The 26,337-nt window shown below is 39.9% G+C and overlaps 1 protein-coding gene across 1 annotated transcript; it reads right to left on the reverse strand.

The window, feature by feature from the left end:
* Positions 1–542: 542 nt before the first annotated feature.
* On the reverse strand, positions 543–25,355 carry tm9sf2 (transmembrane 9 superfamily member 2). Its single transcript, XM_080449919.1, has 17 exons — positions 24,982–25,355; positions 21,245–21,312; positions 19,252–19,345; positions 18,432–18,559; positions 17,161–17,290; positions 15,542–15,666; positions 15,108–15,219; positions 13,978–14,057; positions 11,839–11,947; positions 11,480–11,612; positions 10,929–11,048; positions 9,699–9,756; positions 9,251–9,410; positions 8,126–8,277; positions 5,519–5,630; positions 3,420–3,591; positions 543–1,202 (listed from the first exon to the last, which is right to left on the reverse strand). Exons 1-17 carry the CDS (start codon positions 25,141–25,143, stop codon positions 1,135–1,137), a joined length of 1,983 nt encoding a protein of 660 aa, XP_080306045.1. The 5' UTR covers positions 25,144–25,355; the 3' UTR covers positions 543–1,134.
* Positions 25,356–26,337: the final 982 nt, after the last annotated feature.

Raw genomic sequence — 26,337 nt, forward strand, 5'->3', positions numbered from 1 at the left:
GCTGTTTTTGAAATGGATTCATCTCTCCCATCAGTCTGCGTCCAGGCTGTGAACCCCAGCCTGTCTTGTGCTCTAGGCGCGGAACACTACACAGCCTCTCCCAAGAAATCTATTGTTCGGACCAATTATCACAGTTCTACCAGCAAAAAACAACCAAAAAAACAATGACCTTTTTAAAACATCGCCGGACATTTGAGCGAATGAGCCATACTGTAACACAGTCCAGTTGTGCAGTTTTGTCCTTTGACTTGCCACTGTCAACATCTTTCACAAATGTTAAGCACACTATATATATATATATATATATATATATATATATATATATATATATATAGAGAGAGAGAGAGAGGGGGAGCGAGATAGAGATATGTATTTTTTAATATATATATATATATATATATATATATATATATATATATATATATATAGAGAGAGAGAGGGGGAGCGAGATAGAGATATGTATTTTTATATATATATATATATATATATATATATATATATATATATATATATATATATATATATATATATATATATATATATATATATATATATATATATATATATGCGAGAGAGAGAGAGAGTTCATTTTGGTCACAGAGCTCCTGGAGGGACTGGAAAGCAAATTTAGGAGAGCAAAGCGATGAACAGCATTATCTTAGAAGACTGGCACAACTCTTGGCCTTAAGACTCTGGCCATGTGCGTCTCTCAGTCTGCCATTACTGTAGTTCATGTGGTACAACTCAGAAGAGAGGCTCATATGCTTAATGTGTTCAGATTATATGCAGATACAAAATGCATATGCGACAATCACACACGCTGACAGCCACGTAAGCGTGTGAGGACATGTGCATACCGTACACCCACGTCTCATTCACACACAAAGCAAAGGACAATAATGGGAAGTTTGTAGTGTATTCCAGTCAACTTGTGGGAGCGCGTTGTGAGTTTGCAAAAACAAGGGGAAGAAAACGATTTTGAAGTCCTGTTGAGGAGGGGTGGAGATAGGGAAGATAGACAGAGAACAAAGTGTCTTTAGCTTGTCGATTTGTCAGTCCATGTTGCTGGGTTACAAGGGGAGGCAGGGAAAGAGAGGGAGGAGTGGAGAGAACATCTCCGCGGTCTGCTGTCTTTTAGTCCACTTTGACCACACTGTAGATCTTGGTAACAAACCAGAAACAGGCAAAGAAACCGATGGTACCTGCAGGATAGACAGACACAACAGAACGTTACCCAAAACATGTGAAAAGCATTAGATTCAGATTGTTTATTTGTTTTAAAAGATGCAGAGTAACCAGTGGGTACAGACCCAAAAGTATTCTAGTGCGAAGCAGAATCTCAGAGGAAATATGGCTTCAAATGGAAATATATTAACATCACACGATGTAAACATTTGTGTTAACTGTTAGTAATGGCTTCTTATTATTGGCTTCTTTAAAATGCTACTGTAGAAGACTCTAAAATTGCCACATTAGTAACCAATTGGTATGGCATTCAAGAGTTTCATGAGGAAAATGTCCTTAACCGATTGACTGCCAGAATTATTTCTGATTTTTAGCTGTTGCCTGCCAGAGATTTTTCATTGAAAAAAAAAAGTACTCAGGAGCCGGGATACAGAATTTTTAAGTTTTAAGTTAACAAGGAAGTGGATAAGAGTCTAGATCTTCAAAAAATCATATCTCCTTGGTCTTTGGGTCAAATTTTTGTTTCTTCTAAAAACGCATATATGCGTTATTGGCAGGCAAGTGATGGATTCTAAAGAACGCATACTGTATATGCGTTATTGGCAGGCAAAGTGTTAAGTTGTTTATCTAGAATTGTAAAAATTAACAAATAAAAATAGTCATAACGACCCTTACATACCATCTGTTGATTTTGGTTAACGTTTAGTACGTAAAAATAGAGACCGTAAGAATATGCATTGTGAAAATGTCATTCTGTTGCAATAGAGCATGGGTTCTCAAACTTTTTTATACCACAACCCTAATTTATGATTTTTTGGCAACCCCACACTTTATTTATAATGGAATTTCAAAGTGGAAATAAAATATATTCTTAAATAAAAGCATACATTGCTGGCCTTATATATGCAAATTCATTCGAAAATGAAGTTAAAGCAGTGATTCCTGCTGATGTGTAGGCCTATCTTATCAATTAAATTAATAATATTGTAGAGCCACCGCAAAAGAATATGTCGCGACTGGGGTTGAATTCCAGCTCGGGGCACAAAACGCTACAATATTAATAAAAGCAACGGAAGTGTTTCTGTACACACATTTGTAAACTGAAGCATATTTAGCCAAAATATGTTGCCAGAACACCGGAGTTTCTTGATCCAGCTCTCGATTTTATCTTTGGCCACCGACCGTGTGTGTCCCGGCCGGCAGCTGTTGGTAACTGGTCGGGTTGTCTGCGAGCAGGACCTCCCTGCTCGGTAATGTTACCAGAGGCGTAGCCACCATAGAGGCAAGCAGCTGCCTGCCTAAGTGAGCTCTTGCCTGCCCTGAAAGACTGACCGAACGCACACAAAAAAACCACATCTCTGCTTAACGATAGATGGACGGGGAGCAAATTACCTCCCCCGACAACTACTCTAAACGTGTCCATACTGTTGTGGAGCATAACAATCTGCATGTAAATTTCTGTTAAGAGTGCTGCTGAGGTGATTAGGCGACTGATATCGCTTAACAAAAGGCTGGGCAAGTAGGCAGGTAGGGCAGCAATTCACGGCCTCAACACCTTCACTGAAATTAGTCACTAAAAAGTTACATGTCTCCTAGCGTTTGAGAGAGATTTAACTGGTTTGAACTACGATTCAATTATTGACATTTCAAGTGCAAGCCCCGTCGTCTCATGTTGTAGACTACACGTTTGAATATTATTATATTTGTTAACTTTGCTGCTGTACCCACAATTTTGAAATGACTCAATTTGTGCAGGACATCATGTTCGCCTTTATCTGTCCTTAATGCTGCTACTGTGCTTCTTTGAGAATGTAAATCACAGGCTACATTCATTATACTTGCATATTGTATTTTATTCACTTTTCTTTTACTTGTATAGCCTACGTTGTAATAGCTTTTTCTCAATAGACATATCGGCCGGTGTTGTCGTGGACTGGACATGAAGCATCAATTGACGGTGGAAAAGTACTAATCTCTCCAAACACACAAGTTATCAAATGTAACTCAATACCAGTGAAGCATTCGCTGGGGGTCTGCGACGATCTGCCTCACGGCTGTGCAGAAAAACTTCTCTCTCTGGCAATGACAATGACTGGAGCTGCACTGTGCGCGTGTGTCTGTGTCAGCATATACCTTCTACACAGCACATAACTAAAAGTCTAGTTATATTATATTTAGCAAATATACCACAATAAGAACATGAGTAACTAATATTGCACAGCCAAAATACCCACCAGTAAACAGAAAGAAGATGAGAGCCATTATCATGGTGTAACCAAAGTAGAGGATTGTGCTGGCTAGCCCGGTGATCTGCAGCTTGGAGAAAAAGTAATGGATGGCATAAACCAGGAAATAAACAGCGGTGAAACCACTGGTCAGGAACGACCGCCACTGCCAATGGTAGTCCTGCAGAAAGACAGAGAGAGGAAAGAACGTTTTTTAATTATTTGTATTCTATTCTTAAAGAGTGATAGATCTTTAATCAGTTCCCCTCCTTTGCAGCATCCTAGACATTAGACAACCATAAACCTGTGCATGTGATCTTGCATTGACAGCAGTGCTGTTATCTCACTTCAGTAACAGTTGTCCTTTATCACAGCATTGTAGTACAATGGATTGTTTTTCTTTCAATCAAGTGATTTCTGAGAGAGAGCTTGTCCGGTGAAGAAAAAAAGACCGGGGTTCGATTCCAGCTCGGTGCGCTAAACGGTTGAGGTTGTGGAGCGTGCCCTTGCGTGAGGGACGGGAGGGACTCGAGAAGTGAAGCGAGAAGCGTGAGGGCGCGCTTCAGAAAGGAGGGGGTAGTGTAGGGACCCCGCAAAAGACCCGGCCATGAAGCTTGTTACCTGCCGGTCTGCAGAGCTGGAGACAGGGGTTCGATTCCAGCTCGGTGCGCGATACGTTACAATATACTGTATTGCTTTAGTGTAATGCACCAACCTCACACAGACACATTCTGTGTATGTGCAAACATACCTGGTAATAGAAATAATTCTTATCTGATCCTGAAAAGACAATTGCGACAAAGAAACTTCAAATTGGGAGATAATAAACACACGGTCTAACAACAGCGTGACTTCCCTGTGAATCTGCAAACTGTGAGTCTTGCCCAAATATGGAGGTACGTTGGATCTGAGATTGCCCATACAGGGCTTCATCAAGAACTTGATGAAGCCCTGTTTGGGCGAAACGTTGTTTACTTTTGGTTAAAATATGAAAAATAAACAGGAGAGCAGCCTATCGTGTGCGGACATTTCCTTTTTTTCTTCACTTGATTATTTTTGGGTCCAGCACCGTGTTTAAAGAAACTGGGGATGTGCAAGCTGTAAATACTTGTTTAGTGCTCAAATTAGATATTCTTTTGTCCTTTTCTGAAGTCAGTCTTGCAAAACTGTCTCTCGCCTGCAACTCGTTAAAAATGCTTTCTTTATATCTCAGTTAGTTTCATCGAGTGTCAATCTCTGGTGTAAATATTCTTCACATTTTGTGGAATTCATAATCTCAGATCCAACGTGCCTCCATATTTGGGCAAGACTGACATCATCAATATGGCATCAGAGATTCACAGGGAAGTCACGCCGCTGTTAAACCTTGTGTATATTATCTCCCAATTAAAAGTTTCTTTGTCACAATTGCCTTTTCGGGATCAGATTAGAATTATTTCTATTACCAGGTACGTTTGCACATACACAGAATTTGTCTAGGTGAGGTTGGTGCATTAGACTAAACCAATACAGTATATAACCAAATTATTTACAACTCGTGAGAAAATACTCTTATACTTATATTCATAGTTTACACACTTTTATAAATGTGCACTCAATAATTAACTTCCTTGTCCAAGTGTTTTAAATTACTGTAGTTTATTTTCATTTCACTCCCTTATTGGCATTTTCTATTGACCCTTTCTAAATGTAAAACATCCGTTTTGAGAAGTACAATACAAATAAATGTATTTATTATGGTCATTGCATGAAAGCTCAGCAGCACCATCTGGTGGCAGAGCATGTATGTACAGAGAAGGTACAGATTGATTGCCGGAAATGCACACTGTTTTTCATGGCCGAGAATGAAAGGCTGGTGTAAGGCTTGCCCTATTTGGGAAATGTCACTGTCAATTGGTAGTTCATTAAAAAAACGACCCTTCTGTGTCTCCTGATCCAGTTTGATGTCTGAAAAATCTAAATCCATAGATTCTGTTTTCTAAGGGTATCAAACTCCTGTGGTCCCTCACAAGCCAAATTGCATACTTGTAAGTCCCAATTGTAAGACCCAAAGAGAAAACATCACAACTGGGAGGTGGGTGGGGCAACAACTAACTTTTGGCATTTACCTCAGCACAGAGGTGGAAATAGCAAAGAAGGATGGTGGCCTCAGAGCAGGTGATGACCAGAATGATGAAGACGAGGAACAGGAAGCCAAACATGTAGTACATCTGGTGGGACCTGGGAGCAGAGGCAATTACAATTACAATTACAATCAAAAACATGTAATTGAATAAATGGCATGAACCCTAGTCAACCAACAACAGGTCAAAAATGTTATTGAATAAATGGCATGAACTCTAGTAAACCAACAGGGTCAAATTAATTGAATTGAATAAATGGCATGAACCCTAGTCAACCAACAACAGGGTGGTCAAGTCATTAGAGTTCCAACCAAAAAAACGTTAAGTGCTACAAAGTAACTAGGATAGCAGGTAACATAAATCAAACCTAGCATCTGTCTAAATAACACACTACCGTATATAAATAACATACGTACATCTCTGGACAAGCAAACAGCATACGTCTATCTAAATATACACAGCAGATGCGAACAAGTAACCAACATACTACATCAGAGAGGAGAGGAAAGGACAGAGAATCAATAATGTTATCTTAGCCTGAATATGGCCATCTATTCATACAGTAAATGCACACCTTATGATCTATTAAGGATTGATTCCAGCCAGAGGCCTGTGTTGCATGGCCTACCACTCTGCCCTCAGCTTCATCTTACAATGGAAATTGTGGTTTGGTTTAATAATATTGCAAGCAAATAATAATCTGTCTGGCATAGAATTGAAAAACAAAAAAAAAGGTAATTATGAAATAAAATGGCATGTCCAGACAATTCAGCCCTGTCGTCCGTCTGTCCGCAGCTAATCTCACAATCTGCTAGGGGGATCAGCATCATATTGCTTGGCCAGCAGGCCAAGGACCTCAGTTCCACAATATTTTGAAATTGGTCAACGACAAATACTGCACGTTATTTTTATTTTTTTTTCTGAAATAATTGCAGAGCAATTGTTCTTATTTTTCGCCAGCTTTATAAATCTGCAAGATCGCCTAATTCTGGGTTTTATACATTCAGTAAGAACTGGCAACATCACGCGAGTTAGTGCGACCATTACGCAAGCACGGCAGTGTGCATACGTGGAAATGATTATGTATCTCACTTTGTACCTGTCATATTGTAGTCAAAATCTACGAGGGACACGCACAGACGGGAAAGGAAATGGATAAAACTTGTATTGATGCCACGGGGGACATTCAGCTCATGGCAGTGCTGGTTTTGGAATGCAAGGCAATGGAATGAAACACATTCCATACCATCCATATGATAATAGGCTTTTTTAGTATGCTAAACCTGACCATCAGACAGTGGGCGTGCATGTTAATATGTAGAGGTATTGGGCACAATGCGTTGTTAACACCTTTTCTTTTGTTTGTTAGGAATGTAGGCATTCACTGCTTACATTCCCCTGCCCCCATTTTTCTGCTCTGTACATATAGTGTCTTATATTTGTTGATGATATTGTATTGGTGTTATTTTTGATGCTATGTTGAGGAATTTAATACATAGGACCACAATGGAAACAAGGCCTCAGGACTTTTTTGTTATCCTTTTAGCCCAAATGTATGACTGTACCCGTGCTGTTTGCATTTCTGTCTAATAAAGTATTCAATCAATCAAAGAGATAGCAGCATGAGATTGGGCTGAAGGTGGTTCTTCTACAGATAAACAGTGGTTGTGGATATTATATATCAGATAAAAACAAGAATGACACAGTCATACCAGCTCGTGCCTAGCTAAAACCCTTGAAAATTACCATATATAGATATATAGATATATAGATATATAGATATATAGATATATAGATATATAGATATGTAGATATTAAACTCAAGAGTTAAATTAAGGCGCCTTTCACATCTAAAGCTCACTAGTGGAATGATTCATGCACTCTTACAGGCACAAACAATCCAACATCTAACTGTAAACATAAACAAAAATAAATTACAACCACTAGGCTTCTAATAAAAACTGCCGTATTGAATAACACATTTAACTTTTATTAATCTATTATTTTGTATGTAATATAATCCTGACCCGAGCGCCTCATTGCAGCTGCAGAGTTTGTAATGATCTAATAATTTAACGAGGCTATTGCATCAGACAGACAGCTGACAACGTCATCAGATGGGGAGGGGTGCTCTCTGTAAACTGTGTTGTTTGGGCCATTCATCGATGAAATAAAACATGTTTAGATTATTGAACCAACTGATGCACATTTCCCTCTTTATGTACTGTAGCACCGGCAGTTGTGATGCCATAGCCTGAGAGGACGTTCAGGTGATCGTGTTGCGCTGACTGATTCAGTCAGTCACTTAGTCAGTGACAACGCTCTTATGCCGTTCAGAGTATTGGATTATCTGCTGTACTTGTATATGCTTTAAATAGAATATGCTTTAAATAGAATAATAATATTAACTTTTTTGGGGGTCCCAGAATTGTATTTTTCCATAAGCATGTCAATCTCTGAAACAATCCTGCTAGAGTCACAATGTGTGATGCCGTGTGTGTCTTTGACATTGTGTGTCTTTGAAAACCCTTATAGAAAGTAGCATCCAAGACTGTTGACAGGAGACTATTAGATGTACGTGGTGAGTGTTACCAGATTGAGTTGAGGATGAAGAAGAGTTGGATGAATATACATCCAAAAGGCAGGATTCCACCCATCACGATCCCAGGCAGGGGCTTGGTGTAGAATGACTGCTCTGGAATCTGACGAGGAATCTGGTTGGTCCGTACCGGATGTTCAATACCCTAACAACAGACAGTACCAGTAGAAGCTTAGGCCAATGACAAACAAACAATATTCAGCCCAGGGATGGTTTAAACAGAAACATTCATAACATTTGATAAATAAGCACAAAACAGTTAACAGTGGCTATTGATCAGCAAAATAAATATACAGTATTGTTCGAAAAAGTGGACCATGGTGAAAGTTGAGGTTGCCTCCCTTTAGAATTATGTTGTCAACACTTTGTTAGATTGTCTTGTTTCACCAATTTCAATAAACTCACAAAGTCAAATTGTAAAGAAGCCTTTTTGTAAGTTAACCAATTAGGCAATTACAGAGTAAAATTATATAGAAGTGCAGCTTTTCATTGTTGTTAAATTAAGTTTACAAATTCTGTATGTTGTATGGTATGTGGAAATGAACAAGAATAGGATAATTCCAAAAGGTGCAGAAAGTCGGCTAAACAGAAACATTCATCATATTATTTGGTCTGTGCTTCATTATATACACATACATATATATCAATGGTTACTTAAAGTAATTTTAGTTTGGGGCGCCGATGGCCTAGCGGTTAAGGCGCAACCACATATAGGCTCTAATCCCGACGACCTTTGCTGTGTGTCACTCCCGGTCTCTCTTTCCCCGTTTCCTGTCATTCTCCCCTACTACTATCCAAATAAAGGCAGAAAAGCCCCAAAACAAATCTTTAAAAAAAAAAAAGTTATTATAGCTTTATGATCAGAGGCAGATCTGTCTAATGAGGCTGTATGGGTAACCAGTAACCACTCATCTTTGCAGAGCTGTAAGTGGTTTGAAGCCTAGGTGAAGTAGAACACACTGTTCCCCTCCTTGGCTCTCTGTTGAGATCTGCCAACATCTTGGGCATTCTCTCGCTCTCTTTTTTTTATCAGATCATGACTTCTGTGTGTTTCTGGGTCCAAGTTTACTATCACATACATTAATTGTGTGCGTGTGCATGCGTGTGTGTGTACTCACAGCCTTCTTGAAACCAAAGTAGGCCCCAACAAAAGTGAGAGGTACTGAGATACAGAACCACAGAGCCAAGATGGCCACCAGGGTACCAAAGGGCATGGCTGCTGAAGAGCCCTCGCCCCATAGAATCAGGTTCATCACAAAAAAGTCAGCAAACACCACCCTAGACAGACAGACAGACAGATGCACACACACACAAAATGGCAGAGTGGTTATGAAATAATATTACATAGTTTTATAATGATTAAAAACATGTTTAGTCAGACTCATTTAATAAGCTATTGATATACTGTTATACAGCTCAGCTGTGAGTAACCTAATAACTTGCCTGTACAGTTTTAACTTGTATGTATTTGTAAAGTAAGTCATGTAAAATGAAACTAAATTGAGAGACTGATACAGAAACAGAGAACAAGAGTGATAAGAGAGAGTGTGTGTGTGTGTCCTTTACCCTGGACATAGGAAGGCTGTCAGCAGAACGTTTGTCTTCCACTTTTCTCCTCCGAAGGCTAGAGAAAGAAATGGAGTCAAACATGAGCAATGTGAGCGCCAACATATCAGAAAGAAGGTAAACTCCAACTTTAACCACAGGTGCACATATTTATAATTAAGTGTGCATCTAACTGTTGTGCCACATGCAGAGGTGTGATGAGTCAACGTTGGAGATGAATAGTGCCTCTATTTTTATTTTTATTATGTTAGTTAATGTGATTGTTCCATTAAGTCAAGGTAACTTGGATAACTTTACCCAGAGGGCACCATTTCAAAGTCATGCAGCACTACCATCAAAAGTGTATTTTTTGTGTGGGCACTAGTAGGTGCAACAAATCCAGTGACAGGCAACCATGGGAGTCAAACTTAAAAATATATTTGAATGTTTCCTCCATACAAAATTCCTGTATGACCTACGCATGCTGACGAACGTGTTTGGGTAGTGTTGTCCATTAGAGCTGCTCTGAGTAAAGCATGCTTCAGTGAATGATGGTTTTACTGTGGGGTCCTACAAATAAAACAATTTTTTGTGTGTTACAACATAACACACAGGACAGATGGGCTTAGAGTAACCCAGACCTGTGTGGGTGTGTGGAAACCCACCGTTTTTATATGTGAATGTGTAGCTGTGGTTAACGCGTCAGTGTGTATGCGTGTGTCTATGTGAGTGACCCCACCCCTCCTTTTAGCTGATGATGATTGGAGCTAACGAGGCCAGATGGCTCATCAGTGACCCGTTGGGTTTATAACCTTTGACCTCTTCTCCAAGTCTCTCCATTGTTTCTTTCACGACTCATCCTAAGCCACCAAAAACTTGTTTTCCTTCTAAACTTGGAAATAATGAACCAGCAGTACAAGCAAAGCTTTTCTAGTCTAATTCTAGTCTTTTCCCTTCCCGTCCCCATTCAATTCATTAATCTAATCATCTATTAGTCAATCAACATGCCAGTGATCATGTAACAATGCGTAATACGTGAGATTTACAGCTACATCAAAATGTGAATGCTCGTCATGCTTGAACGATAAATATTAGCAATTTATAAGCTCTTTTGGGATCAGAAAATTATGTTTGTAATTTATTAAGCCATTTTACCAAAATGCTACGGTATAAATTAAGTGCATAGAGTCATTGAATAATCAAGAGATGAATCGATTATAAAAACATCTGTTGCAGCCCTACTGTGCTTACATCTGTAGAAGCGTGCTGCCACATAGCCGGCTGGCGTTCCCAGCAGTACCCACAACACCACAGCGCAGGTCATTAAAGCACCGCGGTTGGCTGGTGACAGGAAACCCAGGCAGGCAAAGACTGCAGGGAGAGACAACAGACATGATATGTTAGTCATCAGAAATGACCACGGATCATTGTAACTGACTGCACACATGATGCTCATTGCTTGTCTCAAGGGAAACTTGATAAGAGAAAAAGTAGCAAAATAGGTCAACCTGAGCATCAACAGCAGCTACATCCATGAGAAAGAATACTGTGTAAACATCACTATGTCTACATATTATATAATCACTATACTGCATCATTATGTATCCAAATACGTGTCCACCTCTGTTTTTTGCGTAATTTCTTTACAGACAAAAACCTCCAACTCAAATAAAAAAAAAACATATTTAGTAACAAAGAGTAAAAACATTTATTCTAATTTGCCATTTTTAATTCAGCCTTTCTTATGACATACATTGCTACAGGAGCACAAATTCCAAGATGAACAGCTACAACACACATACAAAGTGTAACAAAGGTCATGATGAAGATCTGCGTTCCTGAACCGATGAAAACCGACAGCAGCATGCCCTTCCGGGGAGGACGGAACACGTCTCCGTGGACCAACTTCCAGCCAAACTCTTCCTGGGCATCTTCCTAGGAAACGTAGAAATGAAATATTGACTAGCTCAAACGTTGTGAGCAATAAACAAACAGATGACATTTGTTGTTCAGTGTGACAAGCTATGACAAAATTGTGCAGTCTACAGGAATTCATTTGACTTCATTTGTGGGATATCCGTTTGCAGACCGCTTAGCTGTGCATCAAATGCAACATCGTAGAAAGACTGCCAGACAGACAAAGGGACAAAGAGCTACTTACTACAGAGTCCATCTGATTGTATCTGGCGATGTCTTTATGCAGAGTCCTGAGCATGATCATAGCCACCATGCCAGATAGAAACAACACGATAACCAACGAGTTCATTATGCTGTCAACACATAAAGAGAGAAACAAGGCAAGAGCATGGAGTTAATCACATCATATCAGCACAACATAAAGAGTGTGTGTGTATGCGTTTGGCCAGTGAAAATATCTTCAAACCGGTACCGATTTGATTTTACCACTAGGTGGCACACGTGATCCAACCAGCCCCCTTGGAACATAATGAAAGAAACAGGCTTTTTCCAAATAATATGCATGTACAATGATGAATGTGGATGTTTTATTGTTTTGACTAGGTCCTGTATTCAGTTAGATCGCCTACTGATCCATATCTACTGTTGTAGCACAGCATTTATTACTTGATTCACTTGACAACAAAAATCTCATTTTATAAACGCTTTCATTGACTTCAAATCCAAAATATTGCCCTATTGCTGCATTTTTTTTCCTTTGACACTAAGTGGCTGTGCACAGTGTAATATTTCAGTCTTTAACCGTTTACTGATGCACATCTACATTCTGCCGCCTATCAAATGAACAGTAAACAGCCCAACTCCAAGTCACTATTCATTCCCATCCTGTCAATTCTCTGCGATAGGGGAAAAACAATCCCAGTTTCACATTTATTTTCTCACCGTTGACTTGTCGGTTCCTCAATCGGATTATGTTTACATTGGTAAGAGCGGCACTGAGGATTTGCATTAAAGTTAAAGCTGCAATACATCACTTTTTTTGCGTGAATAAAACTGCATTTTAACCAATCTTTAAGGTAGAGTATGTTAAAGGTAGGGTAAGTGATATTTTGGGGTATTTTTATTTTTTTGGTTAAAAAGGTTAAAGTACTATATTCTGATAGTAATCATTGCTACAGAGTGTTTGTTCTGTCACAGGGGTCTCTCCAGCTCTTTAGTAAACAGAGTATATGTACAAAGTTTAAGCCAATCAGGAGAGAGTACTGAAAAAGCATTTTCTGTTTAAGAGCTGGAGAGACATGGGAGACTCCTTTTACTGAACAAACACTCTATAGCAATGAGTACTATCAGAATATAGAGCTATTTCACACTTATTTTAACCAAAGTAAATCACTTACCCTACCTTTAACTAATACAACTGTGGTATTTGGAAGTAGTCTCCCTGCTCTTCTACTGAGAACTTTAGATCCTGTGGTCACTGGTCAGGAAGGACCACTACTGGCTGAGAAAAGGTATTGCATGAAGTTCAAAGCACAATACCTCCCCAGCCTAAACCGGCTTTCCGTCTTAGTTCAGCAGTTCAAATGTTGGCGCTTGTGCGGGAGATCTGGGTTCGAATCCCAGTTAGGATATACATCTTATGGAATGCAGCTTTAAACCGGTTTAAGCTTGTACCAGAGCTATTGAGATATACAGTTACAGCACTCCCATAGACTTCTGTTCTAAAGAAGAATATTAATATAATATTCAATCATTTATTGCCAAAACAAACTTACAGATTTGGAATTTGTTAAAGTGTGCTCAGAGATAACAACAAGAACAAGAAGAACGTGGAATCAACGTTTGCCATCGGTAGACCAACAGTACTTTATAGTTCCAAACATTGAGTGCTCATAATGGTTGCAACATGACTCTGAGGAAGGTCGAAAGACCGAAACGTCAGTCACTTTTTGTACTTGCACCTAAATAATAAAAGGCTTAAACTGTACGCGCTGCTCCGGCGTTTCTCTCTTCTGTATTTGTTGTCCCTGCCCCTGTGATGCACCGGACTGGCCGTTTTAGGCTGAGGCGCACCGGTAGATTCCCTTTGTGCTGCTCATAATGGGTGTTGATGAAGCATGTGCGATACATGAATGAGAAAAGAGTCTCTCTCTCAACGGGTCTGGCTTGTACATTGTATTGGACTGGTAAAACCTGAAACTTACCCGCCCTGATGGTCTAAACAAAAATGTACACATGGGTATGTGGGGCTTATTCAAGTGGGGCTTATTCAATTATCATCATGTTCATCTCAGTCCACAGTATGTGTGTATTCAAATGACTGAATGACAGACTGAATGTGCGTGTAGCAAACTACAGGATTTTGATCCCGTCTTCCTCTTACCTGAACCACTGGATGTTGGTGTGAGGCATGGATTCTAATATGTAATCCCATCGAGATGCCCAACGGATGTTCTTGTCCTCCTAAAAACACACCATTGTTATTACGGTACTGTACTTGTGAGGACCATGCATTGATTCCCAATCCCTAAACAAGTCTTTAATTCTAAACTGTAACTCTAAACTTAATATCACACTAATTCTAAAACCTGCTTAGATTAAAGCAGACCATGAATTTGACTAAAAAAAACATCCTATGTTAGATGCATTATTCTTATTTTATCTTGAGAAAGCGACACAAACTTGTATTGTGTGCATTAACAAAAGCCTTACTCAATTCAAACGTTCCCCAATTAGAGCCGCTAGCTCTTCAAACTAGCTTAACAGAAATAGCAACAGAGTACTGCAGGTGAGTGCAAGACTCGAACAATCATCTACCATGCCGTTGAAGGCCCTATTGGGCGGGCGGGGACTTCTTTCCTCTACAATAGAAGAGTTAGGACGTCACATTCTAATACAACCCGAATACCCATTTTCAGCACCGGCCTCAGTGGCGCACCTCGCTAATCATTGGACTACCGATCCACCAGCTCTGGGAGTCTGGGTTCGACTCCCGCTTGGGACAATGCTTTTTCAAACAACCGCAGACTATTTTTTTCGCCGATAAAGTATAGTTTTGGACCATGACGGAGGCGCGCCGACTCAGCAGACCTTGAGGCAGAGGAGTCGCGCCCGAGCGCCTCCAGGCGCGAGTGCCCGCGACGACCGGCCGATAATAGTGTTAAAAAAATTATAATCAGAACGCAAGATATCATTATCTGAAGATTTGCAGCTCCATCCACTCCTTGTTTAACTTATTACTAAAAAAGGCTGTATCTCGCTTCCTAAGCACTTTTTTTTACTTTGAAAAAAAAAAAAAAAGGAAATCGCACTGGCCAGAAATAGCCAGAAATAATTCTGTCACTCAGTGAGTTAATATAAAACTACATTTCCTACTACATCTTTAGCCACACGGCTTTCCTTCTTTTTGGCCGCAGCATCGTTTTTTTGATCGGTACTTGATGTGAGGGTCGCGAAGCGGCCCAAACCTCTAGTTATTATTATTATTATGATAGATTAGTGTACTGTACATACCACAAAGCTGACAGAGTAAGTATATGGGATCTTGACATCTCCAGTGAACTTGTTGTTGAGGGACATGGGTCCTCCAGAACAGTCTGGGGCATCTGGAGTGTTATGTTTATAACTGGAGGTGGACAGGACCATGGGGAGAGAAAGTAAAATTACAATTTGACTAAAGGTTTTGCATGCTTGAGCACAAGTTAATTACAGCATGGCTCTTCTGCATCACTGTCGGCAGACTACAACAAATAGATGCTTAATTTATTTTGAGCTCATCAGTCTTTAGAGAAATTCGTTGTAACAAGAAGCGACAAAGAGTTGAAAGAAATAGCATGGAAATAAGTCAAATATATGATAAATGAAGTAAATAGTAAATACAGCACCCTTCTAGTCTTTGAACCATTCAAAGCGCTTCTCTTTACTGACTTGCAAAGCAAATTTGTTACCTCTTGGGTTCCATCTTGGCAGCGACCAGTCGTGCTCCCAGCTGTTCATTCTCGACCAGGTGATAGTGGATGGTGATGTCAACATGGTTGAAGATGTAGAAGGTGTCCTTTTCATTGAAGTCAGACTGAACGACAGAACCAACACAGATTGAAGGTTAAAGTAATACTAGGTAACTTTAAAACAAAAACTAAAGTTAAATTGTATATCTTTTGTGAGTGGCAAATGTTTCACAACACCCACTCCATGAATTTCACCCCCGAAAGCCTTTTATTTATATATGTTCTATTGAACGGTGTCGGGGGAGACTCTCCCGCGAAAATGACGTCATCCGGCCGGAAAATGCACCGGTTTCCTGTTTGGCCAGGAACTACCGCACCGGTTTCCTGTTTGGCCAGGAACTACCGCGCTAATAACAAAAAGGAACCTCACGCTGATTTTAACACATCGACCGCCAGAGGTTAATCTCATAATGTACTCACCAGTGCCAAGGTGTTTTTGTTGTTTTTTAGTTTTTTTCATGTCGCCATAGATCTTGTTAAAATCCTTAAGATTGAGCCGTACAAGGTCTGTTTACATCCGCGACATCCCACTGTATCTCCCAGTGAAGACCACGTGTCAAACGGGGTATCCATGTTGTAGTTAGAGCGGATTACGTTAAACAGTGAAATGCGAGGAGAAAAAACTACAGGAAGAGAATTGAGTTTCAGTTTCGTCTGTAGAACGAGAGCGGACGTGATCGTCAAAACCGGATCCCAAATAATTCTATTTCCGGTCATCAAACCGGAAACGGAAGTGGATCAAAAAAAATCCGAAAGTGAACCCGGAAGTGAATAGCGCGAAAAGACCGTGGACCGTAGGGCTACGGTCTCGGCGCTTAACAGTTGGATTTAACGGACCGTAGGACTACGTTCTTGGCGGTTAATGTGTTAAGAGAATGTAGGATTGGAAGATCGAAAAACTACAGAAAAAGAAAACACAGCTCATGGTAACTAATGCTCCACTGGCTAAGAGAAACGATCCGCAGATAGTATAAAACAATTAAAAGAACGCTTTTTGAAACGCTTCCGGTGAAAACAAATGGAATTCTGGGTAATCGAGGACTACGGAAAATTGTATGCAGTGACGGTAGTGACCAGCAGAGGTTGCTAAAAATCGTTATTTGTGAACCTGCATTGTACAACTTTAAAGATAGGGCAACCAATTATTTTAAACGCTGGAAATTAAAATAATGTGGAAAAAAACTGCACCTTCCATATGTTAGAATTTGGTAAACAATTAATATATTATATACATTTTGGAAATCTGAGTTTGAATGGCTAAATCCGCCCTGCCCGAACATTTCCCATACTCAAGCCGTGATGCCAGGAGTGGATGATGATCTACCCTGGTAAACTCACCCAAGCTGTATAAACAAATACAAGGATACTGATATCATCAATATACATTTAATTGTAAGGATGAGTATATACAAGGATGAGTATATACTGTAGTATTATACAATGCTGGGGAAATCTCAGAACTGAGCAGTATTGGTCTGTGGCCTTTCAAGTGTGACTCAAACCTTATTATATTACATCATATACATCAGCATACGATGTGTGCATAACAAGTAACTTACATTGACCACGCAGGCATCTTTGGGTCGCCCCGCCTCTGTGACATAACAGCCAATAGGGAAGCCAGGGTTACAGAACTTCTGTCCATCTTCCACATCATAGCACCAGGTGACAGGCATGTTGTCCACAATCCTACCCACACACACACACACACACACACACACACACACACACACACACACACACACACACACACACACACACACACACACACACACACACACACACACACGTAAGAAAGTAGACTTGCATACATTTCTAGTGATTTGTTGGCTATGAACTCCAACTAGAGGTCAGATGTGTGTTTCGTATGTTTTTTCCAATCTGTATATATTTTTTCCTTTCACAAATAAGTACATTTTTGGTGCAGAATTCAACATTTTAACTCTCTGGCATTTTGTTTTACAATATAAAATGACAATCCTTTTTCGTCAGGGCTGGTATGGTCAACTTTAATGATTTAAGCTCCTCTTGAAATTACATTTGGCTAAAAGTGACATATGGACGTATGTAATGGAGGGTATACATAGTATACAGTAAGTATAACCCATTTATTTTCTCCAGTGGGCATTACATAATACTCATTAGTCAGTACTAATTTGCACATCAATCTGTTTAAGTGTTGCCAGTCATAAACAGAAATTTTTGAAAACATATCGATTCTGAATATTTTTGACACACTATCGATACCAGCAGCATTATTTTTGCTCTGACAGCAACATATGGGCTACACAAGCACACACCATTGCCCACACGGAGCAGCCCAGCCTCCCACTCAGTGCTGGTCTCTCAGCTTTTATCACTCAATTCACGGTGTTACAGTGTTATATAAAGACGTTTGCCACAGTGATAACTTATTAAATATGGAAAGTGTGCAGAGCCTCTGTTAATGGTGTTGATGGACAAATATGAGGCAGCTTTCTGGGCAAAAGACAATTAATATTACATTTCCTCTTTCCTCTCCCTAGTGCGATTTGACATGACTTTTGTCCTGATAGGAATATATTTGTGGCTTTTTTGTCCACTATCACTACAGAGTTGGGGGGGGACCTTTTCTTTCCCTTGGACCCCTTATATTTTTCCGACATTTGTTCAGATTAAGAACAATTAGCTTGTTACATTATTGTTTTTTCTTCTTTGTATCTTGGGATTGTATATATTTTTGTGTTTATTGCATCTACAGATCTTGGAAGCAAGACTTGTACTCCACCACAATAATAAATGTTGTGTTATTGCTGCATTTGGGTCAAGTCATTGTATCTAGTGCACCTACCAGTGGTGCTGGTAGTTGAGCAGCATGCCTTTCTTGAGAAAGTCCAGGTTAGCTTTGTCTGCTGCTTGGCTGTTGCTGTAGGACTTGGTACACACCTGTTTACACACCTCAGTTTTCTGGAACACAAACTGGAAACAAAATATGGACAATTAACCAAAGAGTGAGTGATGAGTGTGTGAGCGAGCAGCCTGATCTCACACAATTTAGTGTACATTGCAAGGACCCAGTGCACGTCATTCCGTGCATAGCCGCCTAGAAAACCCGAAAATCCGTGCATATGTACGGCGAGTCCCACGGTGGGCGTAACCGGTTGCAACCCGGAAGCAGAGCAGTCCACAACACATGATTTACGATTCTGTGCCTATCGGTATATAACTCAAACGGCGCTGAGTAGGCTCAAGCGAACGTCGCAACGTTCGGGACGGCAACTTGTTTGCTTTAGCTCACTCGGTGGTCCCTTACGTGGCTCCAGTTCGCTTGAGACTGCACGCCTCCGAAATGGTTTAGTCAATGGAGGAGATGCGAGGCTATGCACGGATGTTCGGGTTTTCTAGGTGTCTATGCACGGAATGACAGTCCGTGCAATGTATACTAAGTTGTGTGAGATCGGGTTGGAGTGAGAGAGTGTGTATGTGTGTTATGGGTGCAACGGTTGGTTTTTGGGTCACGGTTTCGGTACAGTAAAAAATAATAATATTAATAATTAATATTAATCAAATTACTTAAAAACTTAAAAAGAAAAACAAGTCAATATTTGAATGACGGTTAAGATTTGCAGTATAGTATATAGAAGACAATGACTGTTCACTGTGTATGTTACCTTGTATGGCGAAGGTTCAATTCTTTCCCCAAACAGCACCTGTCCAAGATTTTCCGACGGCCTTTTCTCTCTCATGTCTGAACAAAAATCAAACCTACACACACACACACACACACACACACACATTGCCATTGATTGTCTTGAAACACATTTAACTTTACTGGACAGCATAATGGCATCACCACAACTAAAGTGTGGTACCACAAGCTTGACCATCCTACACTAGACAACTTTATATTAACATGCATGCTGCTCTATTACCTAGATATGACTAATTCACTTGACTGAGAGATCTCTCAAAAAATTATCTAACATCCAAATAGTTGTAGAAGTTGCTGAGTCATTGGTGCATACACACACAGGGAGTTCAATACAATTACCATAGTGATTAGAGTTGCAAATTAAAGTATCTACACACGTTTTTTTATCATTTAAATGTAATCTACTGTAAAACAATATCATAATTAAGCATATTAGTCAACAGCGCAGCTGAAATCTGATTCAAAATTGATGTAATTTTACCCACAAAATAACCAACAGTATTAATCTACAGTAGGGAATCATTTAAGACGCTGTGTACTTTAAACGTTATGGGATCCATAAGTGAATTACATTCTGCCCAGATCAGTGTAGTATATAGGAGGTAAAAATATGACTAGTGTTAGGGTTAATGCTGCTGTGGTCTGACAGCTAGGCTACACTCCTCTCTTTGGATGAAAGAGCCCTGTGTTACACTGCAAACATTGGCTGTGAGTGTCACTGAGAGACAGGGAGATAGAGCCATGAGATGAAGAGAAAGATAGAGACAAGAGTGAATACACTGAAGACACAGAGACAGAAGGGGACAGAAGGGCAGAGAGATACAGAGGGACACAGAGATGGACAAGGACAGAGAGATAGAGGCACACAGAGATGGACAGAAACACACCCATAGACTATCCCATTTACCGCTTTTGAGGTCCAAATTAAAGCAGACATTTTAGCTTTTATGATTAGCCCACATGATCCATATCTGCTATACTGTAGCTATCAGTTGAGGATAAACAGTGTGCAGTCTGTGCCATCACTGGACTTGCCAATCAGAACACCTATCCTATTACCGTCATCTACTCAGTCTGACGTTTTTAAACTTTTTTTGAATTCCAGAGTGGCACACCTCAATCTATTGATCTTTGACTCGCCCCGTATTTCAAGAGTACCTTATAGTATAAGTACTGCATACTTAAAGTGAGTAGTCTATTTTTCAATATAACATTGTACAAACCTTTGATGATCTTGCAGGCTTATGCAAAGGTTAAAAATGTAATTTAGATAGCATGTTATGTAGACAGATGCCAGGTTCATTTGTTGACCTAGCATCCTTTACTTTGTATGGTTTCAATGTACAGATTTTCTTTTTTTTATATATAGTATACTGTTTAGACTGATGGTAGGTTATTGGTTTACCTATGATCCAAGATTACTACTTCTATGAATTTGATGCATTACCTTGTGTTTACCTTGCTTACTGTAAATCGCTCTGGATTAAGAGCGTCTGCTAATAAATGCCTACATTGTAAAAAAGTTTGTTTTAAGTTGGAATAGGATGAGTAGACATATAAAGTAACAAATGTATCTCAGATCTCATGTGACCAGTGTATGACAGTCACCCATGACATCAGTTCTATGACGTGACAACAGTTCTATGACATCAATCATATATATTTGGGCAAAGTTTGTTCCCAATCCAACCTCCATTGACTTCCAGTATATGATTTAAGTTCAAATATATAAAAACGTATTCACAATATGGGAAAATATTGGGGTTTTACTTCCTCGGCCTACTAGCACTACTTCAGATTTGGCATTGATCAGTCCAGTGGTTTGCAAGATTAGTCCTGGACAGACAGACACACCCAGAAAGACTCAGACAGACAGAGCCAAGCCAAGCCATAAAAAACAACGACCACACAGGCAGAGACATTCACAAACAAATCATATACTCGCTACTTACGCAGTGTATTCATACGGCAACACTGACTCCACTGAATCCAGCCTGTTCACAAACAGCTCAATGATCGACTGAAACACAGGAAACAGAGATGTTTGGCATTAAGTCAATTTACATTGTCTGATGCAGTTACTTTTGTCCCTTGTCATAAAATCCATAGGAAAGACATTTGGAAAATGAACCTATGTAGTAAATATGTGCAGACATAGAAAGACATGGTAAGTATGTACTAGTAGACTCAGTTTACATACTGTAGAGGATAGGTATGGATGGCAGACAGATGTTGCAAACACATGCTCTTGTGACGTGGGCCTGACGTATACACTGTCACTGACTGGCTGAGTCACCAAGACAGTGACACCCCCACGGACTAAGATTCTGTGCACTGCACATTCTGTCGCTCTGAGGCTGTTTGTACTGAAAGTCAAAGATTCACTCAATTGTTTCTGTCCTCATCACCATGATTTCTGAGCACAGAGCAGGCATAACTTGAGGACTGCTGCAGTGTAATAACTGGATTAATGAGGTTACTGACAAGGAAATCTGTGAGCTAATAATGAATGTCAAATCTGGAGCCGACCGAATATTGTATTTCTCAACTTGTGGAGTCAAGAACCAAACATTGGTCACAAAACATTCTGACAGAGATAAGTTAAGAAATAAATACTGGATGATGTATACTAGTTATTATTTGATTGACTATGGAGTACTTTTTTCTTGGCTGCCATCAGGCTTACGAACAAGCACAGAACAACACACTGGCCAGACTATACAGTCAGTGCATGGCCACTTGTCTGTGCCTGGCTAAATGTAAATGGACGTACAGTATGACAATACTATTTGCACTTGAGACGTTTTTAACATGGATGACATCTCTTGAGGCTGTAGCTGCTGTGTTGGTTGGTTTTAGTGCACAATGAATTCCATGTGCCTTTTACTTTGTAATTGGTATTACTGATAAATAAAGTTGAACCTTGATCGGGAATACCTAGTTTAGTGTACAGTCATTAAAGTTAGGGATGCATCTAACCTGCATTCACTGGCTTATTCAGAAGTTAGTGTGGCTACTGGCTACAGTAATTGCTGTCTTGAACATCATTAACAATATTAACATATTAACACATCTAGGAGCTATCAGCACCAGTGTTGGCCACACTCCTTGGTATTACTAATGAATGTATATAAAAGCCTGGATGTTGGGAATTTTTTTCCCACTATGCAATTTAGTAAGGTCTCTAGTTTGACAGACTACAGCACTCAGGCACCTGGATTTATCTGCCCGTGAGCCTGTAGATAGAGTGCCGTGGAACTGCATGCTCCAATGACACAGATTCTGAAACTGACAATATAGATGGTACTGAAACAGATCTGGGGACACAACCAACACTATCCTGAGTGAGAATGTAAACGCCATGAAACATTATAAATTTATATTTTTATTTCACTGCAAAGACTGACTAGACTTGTAGTTGTCTCCGCCAGGCCGAATGCATGGCTGAGACTATGTTTTGCACCCTGTCCATCCGTCCGTGTGTGTGTCCGTGTGTGTCCGTCTGTGAACAGCTAATCTCTGGCACCGTTGGCTTGATCACAGCGAAACTGTGCACGCACACTCCCTTGATGCCAGAGTAGAACCTCTGCCCCAACTTTTATACATGGCCCTGTTATAGGGCCACCAGGAGGACGATTTTTGCAGTACTCCTACAGTTTATCGGTACACAGTATCTCTAAGTCATTAGACGAAACAGGTCTTTCAGACTTTTCACTCTGTTTCGAACAAAATGCCTAAAACCATGAACACAGCGTGCAATTTCCGTGAAATTTTGCATGCACGTTCCCACTATGCTGAGAAAGAAATGCCACCTGAAATGTTTCATATCAGCCTCACGGTGGCGCTATAACACGCTGATTTGTGTTTTTACCTATAACTGCAGCGATCTGTGTAAAACTTATATGCAGGCCAAGGAAAAACCTTTGCTATGCATTTTTCACATCTGCCTTTTATAGAGCCACCTTAAAAAAAAAAGAATGTTTTGTTTTTGTTTTACTTTATCCAAATTTCACTCACAATGGTACACATGATCTCTATAGTCATGTGATCAAGACAGATCTGTCTGATTTTACATATTGCATCCTGATTGGCTTATATTGACATCTAAAGTTTGCAGGAGTGGCCCGTTTTTAATAAAATGACACAAATCATGAACTCAGCGTCCGATTGCGGTGAAACTTTGAACCCACATTCGCACTACGTTGAGGAACAAATGCCACCCTTTTAACATTGCCCTATTATAGCACAATCAGTAGGCTGATTTTTCCACAAAAAAATATATATATTACTCCTACTCATTTTGTCCAAACATCACACAAATCTGTACACATTATCTCTACGGTCAAGTTGTCAAGACGGATCCGTCAGATTTTTCATATTCCATACAGATTGGCGAATTCCGAACATTGCTGGCCCACAATAACCTACCTGACCTGGCGGAGACCTGTACAGATACATTGAGGCAATATTCGCTTCATACGAAAATGTTGTTTTTTGGGTGTCAAATTTTGTATTAGTCAATTATTTCCTCATTCGTTATTGGTGGTATATTTTAATAAAGGTAAAGTGCTCATTGTAAACCATTTCAGATTAGACTGATTACAACATCACCTTATTTGTTATGGCATTTAATAGTTTAATTTAAATTGTGTCATGTGGACCGGTCTTGAACTGAATTTCCTTTAATTGTTAATTTCCCCCTCGTTTTGGTAAACTTTTTAACTAGACCATACATACACAAAAATATATAACAGATTTAATCAGAAAACAGCCTGGGTATCATTTCACAGGAAATTCACTGATTGGTATTTCAAAATAAACGATATATATATATATATATGCCTCTGAACTGGCTTGGTGGAGTCAGAGGCAAGCAGACAAGTCTTTAACATGTTTTACCTTGCAGTCTGGTACTTGGTTGTCTTATTAAACATGTTTACCTTGCAGTCTGGTACTTGGTTGTCTTATTAAACATGTTTTACCTTGCAGTTTGATTGATTGATGTACTTTATTTAGTAAGACATGAGAACAACAGTACATGGAAGTACAAATTCACAATACAGTCTGGTGCTTTGTTAGTAGGTTACATGTTTTACTTTGCAGTCTGGTACTTGGTTAGTAGGTTACATGTTTTACCTTGCAGTCTGGTACTTGGTTGTTTTAAACATGTTTTACCTTGCAGTCTGGTACTTGGTTGTCTTAAACATGTTGTACCTTGCAGTCTGGTACTTGGTTAGTAGGTTACATGTTTTACCTTGCAGTCTGGTACTGGTTGTCTTATTAAACATGTTTTACCTTGCAGTCTGGTGCTTTGTTAGTAGGTTACATGTTTTACCTTGCAGTCTGGTACTTGGTTGTCTTAAACATGTTTTACCTTGCAGTCTGGTACTTGGTTGTCTTAAACATGTTGTACCTTGCAGTCTGGTACTTGGTTGTCTTAAACATGTTTTACCTTGCAGTCTGGTACTGGGTTGTCGTAAACATGTTGTACCTTGCAGTCTGGTACTTGGTTGTCTTATTAAACATGTTTTACCTTGCAGTCTGGTACTTGGTTGTCTTAAACATGTTTTACCTTGCAGTCTGGTACTTGGTTGTCTTAAACATGTTTTACCTTGCAGTCTGGTACTTGGTTGTCTTAAACATGTTGTACCTTGCAGTCTGGTACTTGGTTGTCTTAAACATGTTTTACCTTGCAGTCTGGTACTGGGTTGTCTTGGCCATCTTTCTCAGGGGCACAGAAGCTGACAGGCGCCAGACCCGGAAGATAGAAACTTGTAGCTCCGTGTAGCAGCAGCAGAGCCCCGTAGAGCACAGTGTGAAAGGAGAAGGCCGCCCCTGTATGGCCGTCCATGTTTCTCCCCCGCTGACGGTATTAAAGCCAGTCAGCTGGACGCTTATTAACGCTTTGCGGGGACGATGTTTTTATTATTCGTACTATAACGCTAAACGGACGGTGCAGCAGTACAGAGTGGACTATGTTTGACAGTTAGCATAACGTAGCCGTCCTGCTCTCTCTTGCCTGCCTGCGTAAACCCTGGTTCATACTTCGCCCGTACGACGGCGTCGCGCGGCGAAAATAGCCGATCTAAAAGCTCACGGTCCGGCACCACCGCAACGCGCGGTGAGCTTGTAGATCGGCAAAAACAAAATAGCCGACGTACGGCGGGGCATAATTCAGGTCATAGCCCCACCCACTTTCTTGCAGACACGTCATCAACGTCCGCGTGTACGTCGTTTACTTCCGGAGGAGAGAGCAGCGTTGCCATGTCTGCGTATTATAACCGACTTTGGGCTTGTTTTTTTGTAAAGTTGCTTGTAAATAATATTGGTTAGTTGCGAGTTGCGGTAAAGTGTAGTTGCTTATTTGGGCTTGCTTCACATTTTTTATTATGTTAATTATTTTAACCAGTGGTCCTCAAATATTTTCATTTTATGGACCCCCAAATTAATATGTATTTTCCCTATAATCAGAATCAGAATCAGAATCAGGTTTATTGTCACATCACAGGTTTACAAGGTAAAAAAGTGTAATAACCCCCATCTGAAAATATTTTGTGCCAGGGACTGGAGCCCCTAGCCCTAGAATGTCTGTGATCTTACATACATTTCATGTATTCCAAATGTATGCAATGCGACGTGTTGTGAGCTTGTAAATTGGCTATTTTCAATGTATACAGGACAGGTTTAAAAGTGCGCTTCTTTTGGGCTTGTTTTCATAGACCTAGTTGCTTATTTCTCTCTTTAAACCTGGCAACACTGATTGTGGGATGCTGCTGGTGCTGTGTGCTGGTGTAGAGTAGGAGAGACGCAGTAGAGACTGAACTCTTTGCTTTTGATGTGTATAAATAAAATATGTGTAGGCCTATGTATGCAAAGGGTCAGTTAAAAGTTTGTGATTGTGGAGTGCTGTTCTAAGTATATCAATGAAAAAAAGGCAAAAACAAACCAGGTAAAATCTCTGACAGAGATCGAATAACATAAGGTACTTTTCCCCCCCAAACTTGTTTGAGATACCATACTCTCCCATGGATTTAACATAAAAACA

This window comes from Gymnoscopelus braueri, assembly GCF_963280865.1.
Source record: "Gymnoscopelus braueri genome assembly, chromosome: 14".
Taxonomy (NCBI): domain Eukaryota; kingdom Metazoa; phylum Chordata; class Actinopteri; order Myctophiformes; family Myctophidae; genus Gymnoscopelus; species Gymnoscopelus braueri.